The sequence below is a fragment of the Oncorhynchus masou genome, chromosome 9, assembly GCF_036934945.1.
Source record: "Oncorhynchus masou masou isolate Uvic2021 chromosome 9, UVic_Omas_1.1, whole genome shotgun sequence".
NCBI lineage: Eukaryota > Metazoa > Chordata > Actinopteri > Salmoniformes > Salmonidae > Oncorhynchus > Oncorhynchus masou.
Window position 1 is genome coordinate 39,043,248 of NC_088220.1, and position 14,113 is coordinate 39,057,360.

The 14,113-nt window shown below is 39.4% G+C and overlaps 1 protein-coding gene across 1 annotated transcript; it reads left to right on the forward strand.

Annotated features, from left to right (window-relative positions):
- The first annotated feature begins 6,278 nt into the window (after window positions 1-6,278).
- Window positions 6,279-11,019, forward strand: LOC135545979 (tryptophan 2,3-dioxygenase A-like). The gene is made up of 12 exons (XM_064974002.1): window positions 6,279-6,420; window positions 6,600-6,705; window positions 6,887-6,977; window positions 7,261-7,331; window positions 7,863-7,990; window positions 8,094-8,280; window positions 8,407-8,514; window positions 8,631-8,742; window positions 8,860-8,917; window positions 9,004-9,083; window positions 9,648-9,738; window positions 9,866-11,019. The coding sequence occupies exons 1-12, from the start codon at window positions 6,383-6,385 to the stop codon at window positions 10,017-10,019; spliced, it is 1,224 nt and encodes a 407-aa protein (XP_064830074.1). The 5' UTR covers window positions 6,279-6,382; the 3' UTR covers window positions 10,020-11,019.
- The last annotated feature ends 3,094 nt before the right edge of the window (window positions 11,020-14,113 follow it).

The window sequence follows — 14,113 nt, forward strand, 5'->3', positions numbered from 1 at the left end:
CTACAAAGTATTAACTTAAGGGGGCTGAATAATTTTGCACGCCCAATTTTTCAGTTTTTGATTTGTTAAAAAAGTTTGAAATATCCAATAAATGTCGTTCCACTTCATGATTGTTTCCCACTTGTTGTTGATTCTTCACAAAAAATACAGTTTTATATCTTTATGTTTGAAGCCTGAAATGTGGCAAAAGGTCGCAAAGTTCAAGGGGGCCGAATACTTTCGCAAGGCACTGTATGTATGTATGGTCACTTCAACATACAGTTGAAGTCAAAGGTTTTCATACACCTTAGTGAAATACATTTAAACTCAGTTTTTCACAATTCCTGACATTTTATCCTAATAAGAATTCCCTGTTTTAGGTCCTTTAGGATCACCACTTTATTTTAAGAATGTGAAATGTAGAGATAATTATTTATTTCAGCTTCACATTCCCAGTGGGTCAGAAGTTTACATACACTCAATGAGTATTTGGTTGCATTGCCTTTAAATTGTTTAACTTGGGTCAAACATTTCGGGGAGCCTTCCACAAGCTTCCCACAATAAGTTGGGTGGATTTTGGCCCATTCTTCCTGACAGAGCTGGTGTAGCTGAGTTAGGTTTGTAGTCCTCCTTGCTCGCACACTCATTTTCAGGTCTGCCCACAAATGATCTATAGGCTTTAGGTCAGGGCTTTGTGATGGCCATTACAATATCTTGACTTTGTTAACCTTAAGCCATTTTGCCACAACTTTGGAGGTATGCTTGGAGTCATTGTCCATTTGGAAGACCCATTTGAGAACAAGTTTTAACTTTCTGACTGATGTCTTGAGATATATCAATATAGCTTCAATATATGCATATCATTTTTCGTCCTCATGTGGCCATCTATTTTGTGAAGTGCACCAGTCCGTCCTGCAGCAAAGCACCCCCACAACATGAAAGCTGCCACCCCCATGCTTCATGGTTGGGATGGTGTTTTTCGTCTTGCAAGCCTCCCCTTTTTCCTCTGAACATAATGATGGTCATTATGGCCAAACAGTTCTATTTTTGTTTCATCAGACCAGAGGACATTTCTCCAAAAAGTATGATCTTTGTCCCCATGTGCAGTTGCAAACCGTAGTCTGGATTTTTTTATGGCGATTTTGGAGCAGTGGCTTCTTCTTTGCTGAGCGGCCTTTCAGGTTATGTCAATATAGGAATAATTTTACTGTTGGTATAGATACTTTTGTACCTGTTTAACTCCAGCATCTTCACAAGGTCCTTGGCTGTTGTTCTGGGATTGATTTGCACTTTTCGCACAGGCAGCATCTGCACTGAAATAAAGGCTAGAGTTGGCGCTTTCAAGGAGCGGAACTCTAACCTGGACGCTTATTGGAAATCCCGCTATGCCCTCAGATGAACCATCAAACAGGTTAAAGCGTCAATACAGGACTAGAATTGAATCGTACTACACCGGCTCGGGCGCTCGTCGGATGTGGCAGGACTTGCAAACTATTACAGACTACAAAGGGAAGCACAGCCGCTAGGTGCCCAGTGACATGAGCCTACCAGACTAGCTATATTACTTCTATGTTTGCTTTGAGGCCAGCAACACTGAAGCAAGCATGAGAACACCCGCTGTTCCGGGCGACTGTGTGATCATGCTCTCCCCTGCTGAAGTGAGTAAGACCTTTAAGAAGGTCAACATTCACAAGGTCGCAGGGCCAGACGGATTACCAGGATGTGTACTCCAAGCATGCGCTGACCAACTGGCAAGTGTCTTCACTGACATTTTCAACCTGTCCCTGACTGAGTCTGTAATACCAAAATGTTTCAAGCAGACGACCATAGTCCCTGTGCCCAAGAACACTATGGTAACCTGCCTACATGACTACCGACCTCGGTTGCACTCCACACTGCCGCTTCCCACCTGGACAAAAGGAACACCTAGGCGAGAATGCTATTCATTGACTCATTGACTCAGCATTCAACAACATAGTGCCCTCAAAGCTCATCACTAAGCTCAGGACCCTGGGACTAAACGCCTCTTTTACGCTGCTGCTGCTCTCTGGTTATTGTCTATGCATCGTCACGTTATCTCTACCTACATGTACATATTACTTAAATTACCTCAACTAAGCTGTGCCCCCATACATTGACTCTGCACCGGTACCCCCTGTATATAGCCTCACTACTGTTATTTTACTGCTGCTCTTTAATTATTATATCTATTTTTTTCACATCTATTTTTTACTTAACACTTATTTTCTAAAAACTGCACTGATGGTTAAGGGCTTGTAAGTAAACATGTCAATGGAAGGTCTACTACACCTGTTGTATTCAGCGAATGTGACAAATACAATTTGATTTGATATTCCTCTCAAGCCAGAGGAAGTAGATCTTACTAAACATTACCTCTCAAAGAAAGATCCCTCTTCTGACATGTCCTGTGTGTATAATCTTAGGCTGTGATATGTTTCCATCACTGAAGGTAATCATACAGGCCGCACTGACCATCTCAGTTAGCAGCTGTGAGCGATATTTTAGTGTGTTAACATGTCTACATACCTGGCCTAGGAGCCCAATGAAGATATAATGCATCATGATATACATACTAAGATACTAACACGCTTGGAAAAGGGTGAAGTCATAGACAGGTTTTCACCTACAGTTTAATTTTGTTTAATTTCTAATCTTTATGCATGGACTAACATCATAGTGCTATGTAATATAACTTGCAAACATTGGTAATATTTAGTAGGAGAAAGGATTATATGCTGGTATGGTCATGTGTGTAAAATTGTAAAAGTGTTACACCCCCTCCAACTCCCCTGTAAGTATTTGTTTGGGGTGTGTAATTAAATAGGTTGAATTATTGTCCTGTAGCTAATTGACCTTGGAATCTGTGATTTATTACCACAAATGTTATAAAAGCATGATTTTCAAGTGCATTTGGTGCCTGCGTGTGTCCATATCTGCAAAGGTTATCTGGCCCCACCCCACTTGACAGTTATAGGACACGCCTACTAGTGATGAGCATTCTGGCTCACTGGCTCATTCGGCTCAGCTCACCAAAATGAGCCGTCTCTTTTGGCTCCCAAACGGCTCTTTAAAAAATAAAAATGCTTTGTATTGTTTCAAGTCAAACAGTTTCCAATGGTTTGACTATGATTGTCGTTAAAACAATTCTGATTAAATGAAATCATACACTACCTTAACCATAATGTATTTAAACAAGGATTAATTTGTTATGAAAAATAATGCTATTAAACATTTGCATTTAAAGTGAAACTTTTTAATGTATATAAACAAAGTGCATAGAAATCTGACCATTCAAAACGAACACAATCTGAACAGCATAATAGAATATTCCACCATATCAAAGAAAAATAAATAACAATGTGCAAAACTGCAGCATCTCACTTAAAACATTACACTGGTCCCTCTTTTCTCTTTCTTCTTTATTGTCATGTTATAACCAGCAGCACACAGCAATGCTGAACATATTTTGCTTTTATGAGAGCTTTGCATTCAGAAATGCAAGCTGCCTCACTTTCGAGGGGCTGTTGGGGTTTCTTCTCTCAGTAATTATTTGTCCCGTTTTTGAGAAGACCCTCTCGGAACGGATGTGGCCACTATGCAGTCTCCCTGTCATGACTTTAGTAAGCCGTGGGTAGACAGAGGCCTTGTTCTTCCACCAGCTCAGGGGATCTGCAGATGTTCAGGTCGCAATTGTAAATGAGAACTTGTTCTCAACTTGCCTACCTGGTTAAATGTTTTGGAGGAGGGGCACCTCCACATAGGATCAGACCTCCATTATGGCATCTGCTGAGTGATTCCTTCGTGCTGCATCCCCAGTTGCTCTCTCGTCAAACAGCATCCATTCATTCTTTGAATTAGGTAATTATATTCATTTCAATATTTTGATTATTCATATCTTTAATTTTAGATTTTTTTATAAATAGATTCGGCTCTTCTGATATGCGAGCCGGCTCTCAACATTCACCTCCATGGGCTGGCTCTTAGAGCCGACTCGTTCGCGAACGACCCATCACTAATAGCCTACTGCTAATGTGAGTTTACGCAGTTCCAACATAATCCAAAGGTGGCAGCCTAAAATCACAATCCTGCTAAATTGCACGTGACTAGAACATTATTTCATGCAAAACATTCATTTGTGGTCTACGCTGCCACCCTTTGGATTGTTTTGGAACTGCACAGTGCCCACAGCATGACTTGCTCACGTTAGTTAGTAGTAATGTGACCAACATCAACATTAAGCTTTTTTTTTATTGCCCATCAAATATTGGACATGTTTTATGAAAACATTGCAACAAAATAATGATACAAATACTTTTTTCCAACAATTTTTCTTAATGGAAAATTACGATATAGTTATGCATTTGTAATTTGTACTTGCTAATAGATTTGTGTATAAATATTAACACCATATTCCATGGATTTACTGACCACAATCCATTGAATTAATATTAAAAAGTGTTAATTATTTGGCATCAGGAGAGCACAGCACATGGAGGAAAGCAGTAAGATATGTAAAATAGTGTTGTGTTTCTGCAAAATGTTCACTGCTAGTGTGCGAGGCCAACATTTTGGTTGTAGAACCCCCAGACATGTCGTCATGTCTCTAATCGTCTGAGGACCTCCAGGACTTGGCTCAATGGGGTTGTACAAAGCAACTGGGGCGATAGCTTATGATCTCTGCGAGATTTAGGGCTGTATTCAATCTGTATTGCTGAAGCTTGACCGATTGCATGATAGAAATGTGAAGGTAATTTCTGATTGAGAGGACATATAGTATGCAGTGTTTACCTAGATTGTAGTATCTGCTAACGCAGGAACATTACCTTTAAATTTCAACTACGCAGTAACTTAGAGTGACTTTGGTGCATGATTTGTGGCTTACATCTGAAACTGGGTTAATTGTTCTATAATGGCCTGGATTGGTAAATTAATTACCTTATATTATACAAATGTTAATTAGGTAGAATGATTATGTAGGGCTTTATTCAATCCGTATTGAAGACTGCATTCACGGTAAATGATGCAATCACTGAAATGTATGAAAGTGCCTTATAAATGAATATTGTGCAATCTGTAGCTCTTCAGAGATCCAGATTGAAAAGAGATCCTAGTATTTTAACATGATCCATTTTTTGTTCGACAGATTTGTGCTTTCATACTTTGTCTCCCCCTAAAGGCTATAGCGAGTAGAAAGCAGGTCTGTGATGTTTTTTTATTCTTCAGATGTCAGTCCTCTTGTCTGTCAAGGAGGCTTTGATGTCGTCGGCATCATGTCCTCTTAACATGGGATTCATTTTTTTTACGCCCCTCTAGACCATGGTGAGGACAAAGCTCCTTTTATACCACATAGTCTGGCCAAGCAAATAATAAGGCCAGCAAATACAGGTCTCAATTTACAGTTATACCTATCATTATTTATTTGTTTAGAGTTGCATAGGAAGGTAGAGTGTACAGTAATTAAAGTGTCGGTACACATTGCTGTAATTACCACTAGTAGGCCCTATAGCGATTTTGATTTGTGAGTTGTGTAACATGTTGACATTTCTATACATCATATATATATATAATATATATATATAAACAAACTCAAATATATTGTGGCACACTACTGAATTATAGTTATTATACGAGTTCTCACTTGTGAGGTTTGCTGCATCCGTGGTAAATGATGCAATTACTGAAAGTATGAAAGTACCTTTTAAATGAATATTAACCCTAACCCTACCTATACTGTAATTCCACTTTTTCCACAATATGTGGGGAGGGGGGTGGGGGGGGACAGCAGTGGTGAATGTCTGCAACAACTGTCGATGTCTAGGGACCACCAATAGGACCTTCAACGGACAATATGTACAGCCCAGAATATCAGATCAAAAGTACAAGGTTGTGTCAATGAGGTTCCCAGAAAAACTGACATTTCAGCAATTCAAAGGATGTCTACGGCTTTGGATACACATTAACCGAACTACAAATATTTAAACATTGATTCCCTGGTAGCCCATTGCCACAGTTATACTCAAATAAGTGGCAGTTCATTATAGTTAAGGCTCTATTCAATAACATCTACTTCAATAACATCTGCGTTATATCTAAAGCGGGTATTGCCATTGGCTGCACGGAGTCGCATTAATGACAAAGATACGTGGTGGTTGATTATGAACATAGGCTGCTAAAATGTCTTTAATTTGGAATTGGGCTAATTTGGAATGGGATATCCAGTGAGTTCACCTAAGAGTAGGCAAACAAGAACGGTTCAAATGACGCAAATGGAGGTGGGCCGGATGTTGATAGAGCCTATAAATACTTGATTTCTCACAGAGTTTGAGTAAACCAACAGAATAAGATAACATTTTTGCTTTCATTTGGGATCATTTGGATAACCATGAGTGGTGGATGTCCATACTTCGAGAAAAGGCACTTGTACGTATTCATTATTGCGTTTCAAATTCTGTTTTTATTCAAAAAGAAATTGTAACAAAAGCATCCTATAATGATTCCAAATAAATCAATAGATGCTATAGTTATATTTATTATTATTAATAATAATTGTATGACATTAGCTAATCAATACCATTACATTTGTATTTTTCATTCCCAAGGCTATTCAAGAGCAAGCTGCATCTAGAAGAGGAAGAGGAAGACGACTCTCAAGAAGGAATCAACAAGGCCAGCAAAGGTGGCATCATCTATGGTGACTACCTTCAGGTAAAGCGTTCACCATGGTCATCTAGTTTAATCAAACTTCGTCTTCTACGAGGTTTTCGACATGGTATCTTTTCGTTCTGCGGATAGAAGCTGCATGGCCAACATAAGGGATGGAAATTAAGTACAATATTCATTATGGATTAGCTGTGGTACTAAATGAAAAAAATCTGTTCCGTTATAGCTTGACAAGGTTGTGACCGCCCAAGTTCTCCAGAGTGAACTGAAGGGGAACAAAATCCACGATGAGCATCTTTTCATTGTCACACATCAAGGCACAGTATATGTTTGTGGTCAAATATAATCAAGATTTGAGAATCAATAATGGAATTGTAATCATAGAATGCATGCATTCCCTTATCACAGGGATTGGGGTCTGTTCCATTTGAAATCCAGTCAATTCAAGAGATGAGTTTAACCTTTAATTGTAGTTGCACCTACTTGTGGAAGACTTGGAATATCAATTCACTATCAACTTTCCATCAACAAATGATCAATTTCATTGCATTGCAAAGGTGGGACATTATGATTCATTGCATTTTTATCATTTTATTTCAGCTTATGAACTCTGGTTCAAGCAGATTCTATGGGAACTGGATTCAGTGCGAGAGATTTTCATCAGTGGACATGTAAGCACCTTAGAAAGCAAGAGTACACTGGCAAACATTTTCTTTGTGTAATAAAAGTTATACAATTGTTGATTTCAATCCCAGCAAATTGTTTTTCTTTTCTAAATATAACCTTTAGTTAACTAGGCAAGTTAGTTAAGAACAAATTCTTAGTTACAATGACAGCCTACTGGGGAACAGTCGGTTAACTGCCTTTTCAGGGGCAGAACGACAGACTTTTACCTTGTCAGCTCAGGATTCAGATCAAGCAACCTTGCGGTGACTGGCCCAACGCTTTAACCACTAGGCTACCTGCAGCCCCAACATATAATTCATAAACGCTTAAAATACAATATGAATCCTTTTTTTTTTTACCTCATTAAGCCATGAAATGTAAACAATGTCAATGACCTAAGTCTTTGTTTGTGGGTGTGAAAATGTGGGCTTTTTTTCTGTCCAATGCAGTCCAATTGCGGGGACCCTTTTTGCATCAGGAGCGCCCCCTAGAGGCCAAAAAGTTAGAGCTCATCTTTAATAGTAATGTTTCACCAGGTTCGCGATGAACGCAACATGCTGAAGGTCAACACCCGCATACACAGGATTGTTATGATCTTCAGGCTGCTGGTCGACCAGTTCGCCGTACTCGAGACAATGACCGCCTTGGACTTCTATGACTTCAGGTAAACCCCATAGATAACCCATGGATAATTTTTAGATTTTATTGACCTTATAAAATTATACCCTCTTTACATATTTAACACACATTACTTTTGTGTGTTGTAGAGAGTACCTGTCCCCTGCCTCCGGGTTCCAAAGTCTCCAGTTCCGTCTGTTGGAGAACAAGATTGGGGTCCCTGACAACCTGAGAGTCCCCTACAACAGGCGCCACTACAGGGACAACTTCAAAGGACATGAGAGTGAGATGCTGCTTAGATCTGAGAAGGAGCCTTGCCTGCTGAAATTGGTGGAGGTGTGTGAAAAGCAAAATAAATACTGAAACATTTTCAAATAGATCCTGTTTAAATACTTAGTAATGTTATTTCCCACACTTGATATTATAGCAATATTGAGCAATACTGTTTGTTGTCCTATTCAGAAATGGCTGGAAAGGACCCCAGGTCTTGAAGAGGATGGGTTTAACTTTTGGGTTAAACTGGAAGCCAACATCTTTGAAGGGTTGAGTCTTGAAAAAAATAAAATAGAGGTATTGGCTGTTTCAAAATAATCTAGTACCAAAAACTCACAACATCGCTTCTCATTAGGTTACTTACAGATAAAATAATCTGACCAAAAACTACAATAGTTATTGTCCTTTGGCAGAAAATGCAAGACTCCGAGGAGAAGGAGGAGATGATGGAAGAGATGACGAAACAAAAAGAGCTATTTACTTCTCTGTTTGATGTCAAAAGACATGAGCATCTTTTGGGCAAAGGTGAGTGTTTAGCACCTAGCGCAAACACAAACTGCCTCAACAATTCAATCCCAATAATTAGTAAAAATTACAGGACCCAGGTCTAAGAAACCATCTCACTTCCTGTTGTTTAATCAGGTGAGAGACGGATCTCCTACAAAGCTCTCCAAGGAGCTCTGATGATCTACTTCTACAGGTAAGAAGGGTTTTCTTACAGTTATTTTAGACAGGCTTGTGTCTGTTCACCATTTGAGATGTAATTACTACATTGTGGATTGTTAGGGAGGAGCCCAGGTTCCAGGTTCCCTTCCAACTCCTGTCCAACCTGATGGACATTGATACCCTCATGACAAAATGGAGATGTAAGTAACACCAAAACACATTTTATGTAAAGAACAGTTTACTTCGTCACATTTCATTCAAACAGTGTCTGCATGTACAGGCTTCCCTTACACCATCTGTATTTTCTACTAGATGCTAAACGTACTTTGAACTGTTTAGACCAGTGGTATTCAAAGTCAGGGTCGGGGGGAAGAGAAATAGTGGGATGAGAAAAATAAAATACAAAATTAAGAGTACAGATTATCATTGTATGGGATCATTATACAAACGTTTTTGAGAAAGATAATTTGAAAATGATTGAGTAAATACCTTTACTGGTTTCTTTTCATTTTGATAAGATATGAGAATGTAATAAATTAAGGTTATTTGTTAATGTAAACCATTTTAGGGTTGTCATTAGATTTGGGGTGGGGTTGTGAGAAATTCTTAGGGGGGGAAAAAATGGGGTCCCAATAAATTCTGGTGGAAAAAATGGTGTCCCCGCTGAAAAAGTTTGAATACCACTGGTCTAGACTATAATTTCACTGTCAATTGACCTGGAGCTGTTATATTAACAAGTGCAATATTTATCTTATGTGTCACAGACAACCACGTGTGCATGGTGCACAGAATGATTGGCAGCAAAGCAGGCACCGGAGGCTCATCTGGCTACCACTATCTGCGCTCTACTGTCAGGTATGTCCTGTCTGTCATATATGATTGGCTATTGAAATAAACTGCATCCAAGAGTTACTGTCAAGCATGTCATTATATACCCCTTCAAGAATGAGCTAAGTAGGTGTTTTTCTTCTCTCTAACACAGTGATCGATACAAAGTCTTTGTGGATCTCTTCAACCTGGCCATGTTTTTGATACCTCGGCATTGGGTGCCTAAACTAGACCCCAATGAGCACACCTTCCTGTTCACCGCAGAGTACTGTGACAGCTCCTACTGCAGTAGTGAGGATTCAGACTAGCAGACTGTCGCAACTGTCTAAAGTGGTCGGTGAAGACTGAGGAAAGGTGCCAATGAGAGGAAGCCACTTTAGACCTAAGGAACATCTACATAATCTAGAGTGTCATACAAGCTAGCTATGACTTGGTAAAGTCTCACCTACACCCAATAAAGCGACAAGTAACATAGTATATCATCATAACCACAAAGGCATCCCTCCCCCTCAGAACAGAACAGCCTCAACTTGTTGGTGCATGGACTCCACAAGGTGTTGAAAGTGTTCTACAGGGGGATGCTGGCCCATGTTGACTCCAATACTTCCCACAGTTGTGTCGAGTTGGCTGAACCTCCTTTGGGTGGTGGGCCATTCTTGAAACACACAGCAAAATGTTGAGCGTTAAAAAAACAGCAGCGATGCAGTTCTCGACACAAACCGGTGTGCCTGGTACCTACTACCATACCCAGTCCGATGGCACTTAAATATTTTTTATTGCACACATACACAATCCATGTCTCAATTATCTCTAAGCTCATAAAAATGATTTTCTCATCTCCTGCATCTACACTGATTGAAGTGGATTTAACAGGTGACGTAAATAAGGGATCATAGCTTTCACCTGATCAGTCTATATCATGGAAAAAGCAGGTGTTCTTAATGTTCTGTATACTCAGGGTATAGTATATATTGTTTATATAATATTTTGCTGTATTTAAAGTATGAAAAGGTGTGATATAATCCTGTACATAGCCTAATGAATGATAATCATGAACCCTTCCATGTACTTGAGTTCTGAATGTGTACCCTAAAGAAGTATATTGTTAATACTACTCTAAAAAATATTATGTTTTTGTACAGTATTTCGATATTGGTGCATTGGGTGTTTATGTGATGTTAGAGTAATGATATGTAGACTTCATTCAACATGAGCATAGAAATTATCACATGACTAAAAAAATCATATATTTTTGTAACAGAAGAATATAAAATGTATGTCTCAATAAAAATATGTTATTGAAAAGTTTGCGAGGATTTCTCTTTTTAACCTCCATGGGAATTGTCTTAAAGGGTTCCTTGAAGGGTTGATTGAGAAGTTGGCAGTATACGGAACACATGGATCCCTTTGAATAAGAAATGTCATCCATGGCTCAAAGGAAGATTGAAGTCGCATTCTGCAATGCCTAAAAAGAGGAATGAGGATGAAGAAAATAATGGAGAGTTTACATAAACAATCACATAGGTCACCTCGATTTGTGCAGTAGTGACTATTGTAGGGTTTGTATAGTGAATGTGTAGTTTACGCACTACCTAAGATACACAAGTAGTTTTGTAGTGTTTAGTAGGAAAACGGCAGTCTTTCCAGTAGTAATCTGGTGGAACTTTTTACTACTTGATGTTGGTAGTAAATGAGTAGTCCAAACACTGCAGCTTCACTACACAGGCTTTTCAATAGTAATCAGGTAGATATTTACTATATGATGCTGGCAGTAGATAGTAAAAACTCTACCTGATTACTACAGAAAAGCTTGTGTCGTAAAGCTGTAGAGTTTATACAACTTGATGTTGAGAGTAAATAAGTAGTGACCACACTAGAGCGAGACTTCCCCCATTTTTCCAACTGCAGAAGATGAAACAGGAAGTAAACTCAGCAAAAAAAGGAAACGTCCTCTCACTGTCAACTGTGTTTATTTTCAGCACACTTAACATGTGTAAATACTTGTATGAACATAACAAAATTCAACAACTGAGAGATAACCTGAACAAGTTCCACAGACATGTGACTAATAGAAATGGAATAATATGTCCCTGAACAAAGGGGGGGTCAAAATCAAAAGTAACAGTCAGTATCTGGTGTGGCCACCAGCTGCATTAAGTACTTCAGTGCATCTCCTCCTCATGGACTGCACCAGATTTGCCAGTTCTTGCTGTGAGATGTTACCCCACTCTTCCACCAAGGCACTTGCAAGTTCCCGGACATTTCTGTGGGGAATGGACCTAGCCCTCTGCCTCCTCTGCCTCCGAAGTTTTCATAACTGTGACCTTAATTGTATAACGTCTGTACGCTGTTAGTTTCTTAATGACAGTTCCACAGGTGCATGTTCATTAACCTCTAGCGTCGAGCAATCCCGTATCCGGGAGCGTAATCATAGCCTCAAGCTCATTAGCATAACGCAACGTTAACTATTCATGAAAATCGCAAATGAAATGAAAGAAATATATTCACTCACAAGCTTAGCCTTTTGTTAACAACACTGTCATCTCAGATTTTCAAAATATGCTTTTCAACCATTGCTACACAAGCATTTGTGTAAGAGGTATTGATAGCTAGCATAGCATTAGCCTAGCATTCAGCAGGCAACATTTTCACAAAAACAAGAAAAGCATTCAAATAAAATAATTTACCTTTGAAGAACTTCGGATGTTTTCAATGAGGAAACTCTCAGTTAGATAGCAAATGTTCAGTTTTTCCAAAAAGATTATTTGTGTAGGAGAAATCGCTCCATTTTGTTCATCACGTTTAGCTAAAAAAAAAAACAGAAAATTCAGTCATTACAACGCCAAACCAAATGAACTCCATAATAGCAACAGAAACATGGCAAACGTTGTTTCGAATCAATCCTCAAGGTGTTTTTCACATATCTATTTGATGATAAATCATTCGTGGCAGTTGTGTTTCTCCTCTGAAGAAAATGGAAAAATGCACGCAGCTGGAGATTACGCAATAATTTCGACGCAGGACTCCAAGCGGGCACCTGGTAAATGTAGTCTCTTATGGTCAATCTTCCAATGATATGCCTACAAATACGTGACAAGGCTCATTCCTGGCGCATTCACAGCCATATAAGGAGACATATAAGGAGACATTGGAACACAGTGCCTTCAGAATCTGGGCCATTTCCTGTTTGAAATTTCATATTGGTTTCGCCTGTAGCATCAGTTCTGTGGCACTCACAGATAATATCTTTGCAGTTTTGGAAACGTCAGAATGTTTTCTTTCCAAAGCTGTCAATTACATGCATAGTCGAGCATCTTTTCGTGACAAAATATCTTGTTTAAAACGGGAACGTTTTTTTATCCAAAAATTAAAAGAGCGCCCCCTATATGGAAGAAGTTAATTGTTTTATGATTCATTGGCCTAGCGTCATCCGGGTCAGGGAGGGTTTGGCCGGTAGGGATATCAGTCTCATCGCGCACCAGCGACTCCTGTGGCGGGCTGGCCGCAGTGCGCGCTAACCAAGGTAGCCAGGTGCACAGTGTTTCCTCCGACACGTTGGTGCGGCTGGCTTCCGAGTTGGAGGCAAACTGTGTTAAGAAGCAGTACGGGTCGGTTGGGTTGTTTCGGAGGACGCATGGCTTTCGACCTTCGTCTCTCCCGAGCCCGTACGGGAGTTGTAGCGATGAGACAAGATACTAATTACTAACAATTGGATACCACAAAATTGGGGAGAAAAGGGGGTAAAAGAAATGTTTTGTTTTTTTCCCAGAGTGTAAGGTGAGGGGCAGGATGTTTTTTATTTTTTTTACCTTTTACCTTTCACCACTAAACACATTAAATAAATCATCTCCAGAAATGACTTTATCAACAGTGAACAGCAGTGGTAACACAGTGCTGAGCAATTCGAATTTAAATATAGGAAAAGCTCTACTTAGCTTTATAAAAGCACACTTTTTATGAGTTTACCATCCCATAACTGCTGCTATGCATGGGCCAGATACTCTCTGACCATCAGATATCACAGGGCCAACTGTCAATCTGTGCCAATGCAACCCCACACAAGAGCACTGCCTGGATTCTAACCACTAACACTGTTCGCTCCTAACACCTGAGCAACCGACTCCTTAAGACTACAGACAGGTCTCTTTGTAAATCCCAGGGATCCAAGCCCAGGGTTACAAGGCGCGTTTACAATATATTAACATGCTTCGTTTTCTTTTTTTAAATGTAGGTCAATGAGTGTTGATTTTGGTTTACAAAAAAATGTAATGGCTGATTTGCTACTTGTGGCTTATTTGATCGAATAGAATCTTCGTAATGATCAGGTTGTTTCGAGTGTACTGATAAGTAAAGACACATGACTACCCAGCAACTTTCAGAAAAAACACTTTATAATTGTCAC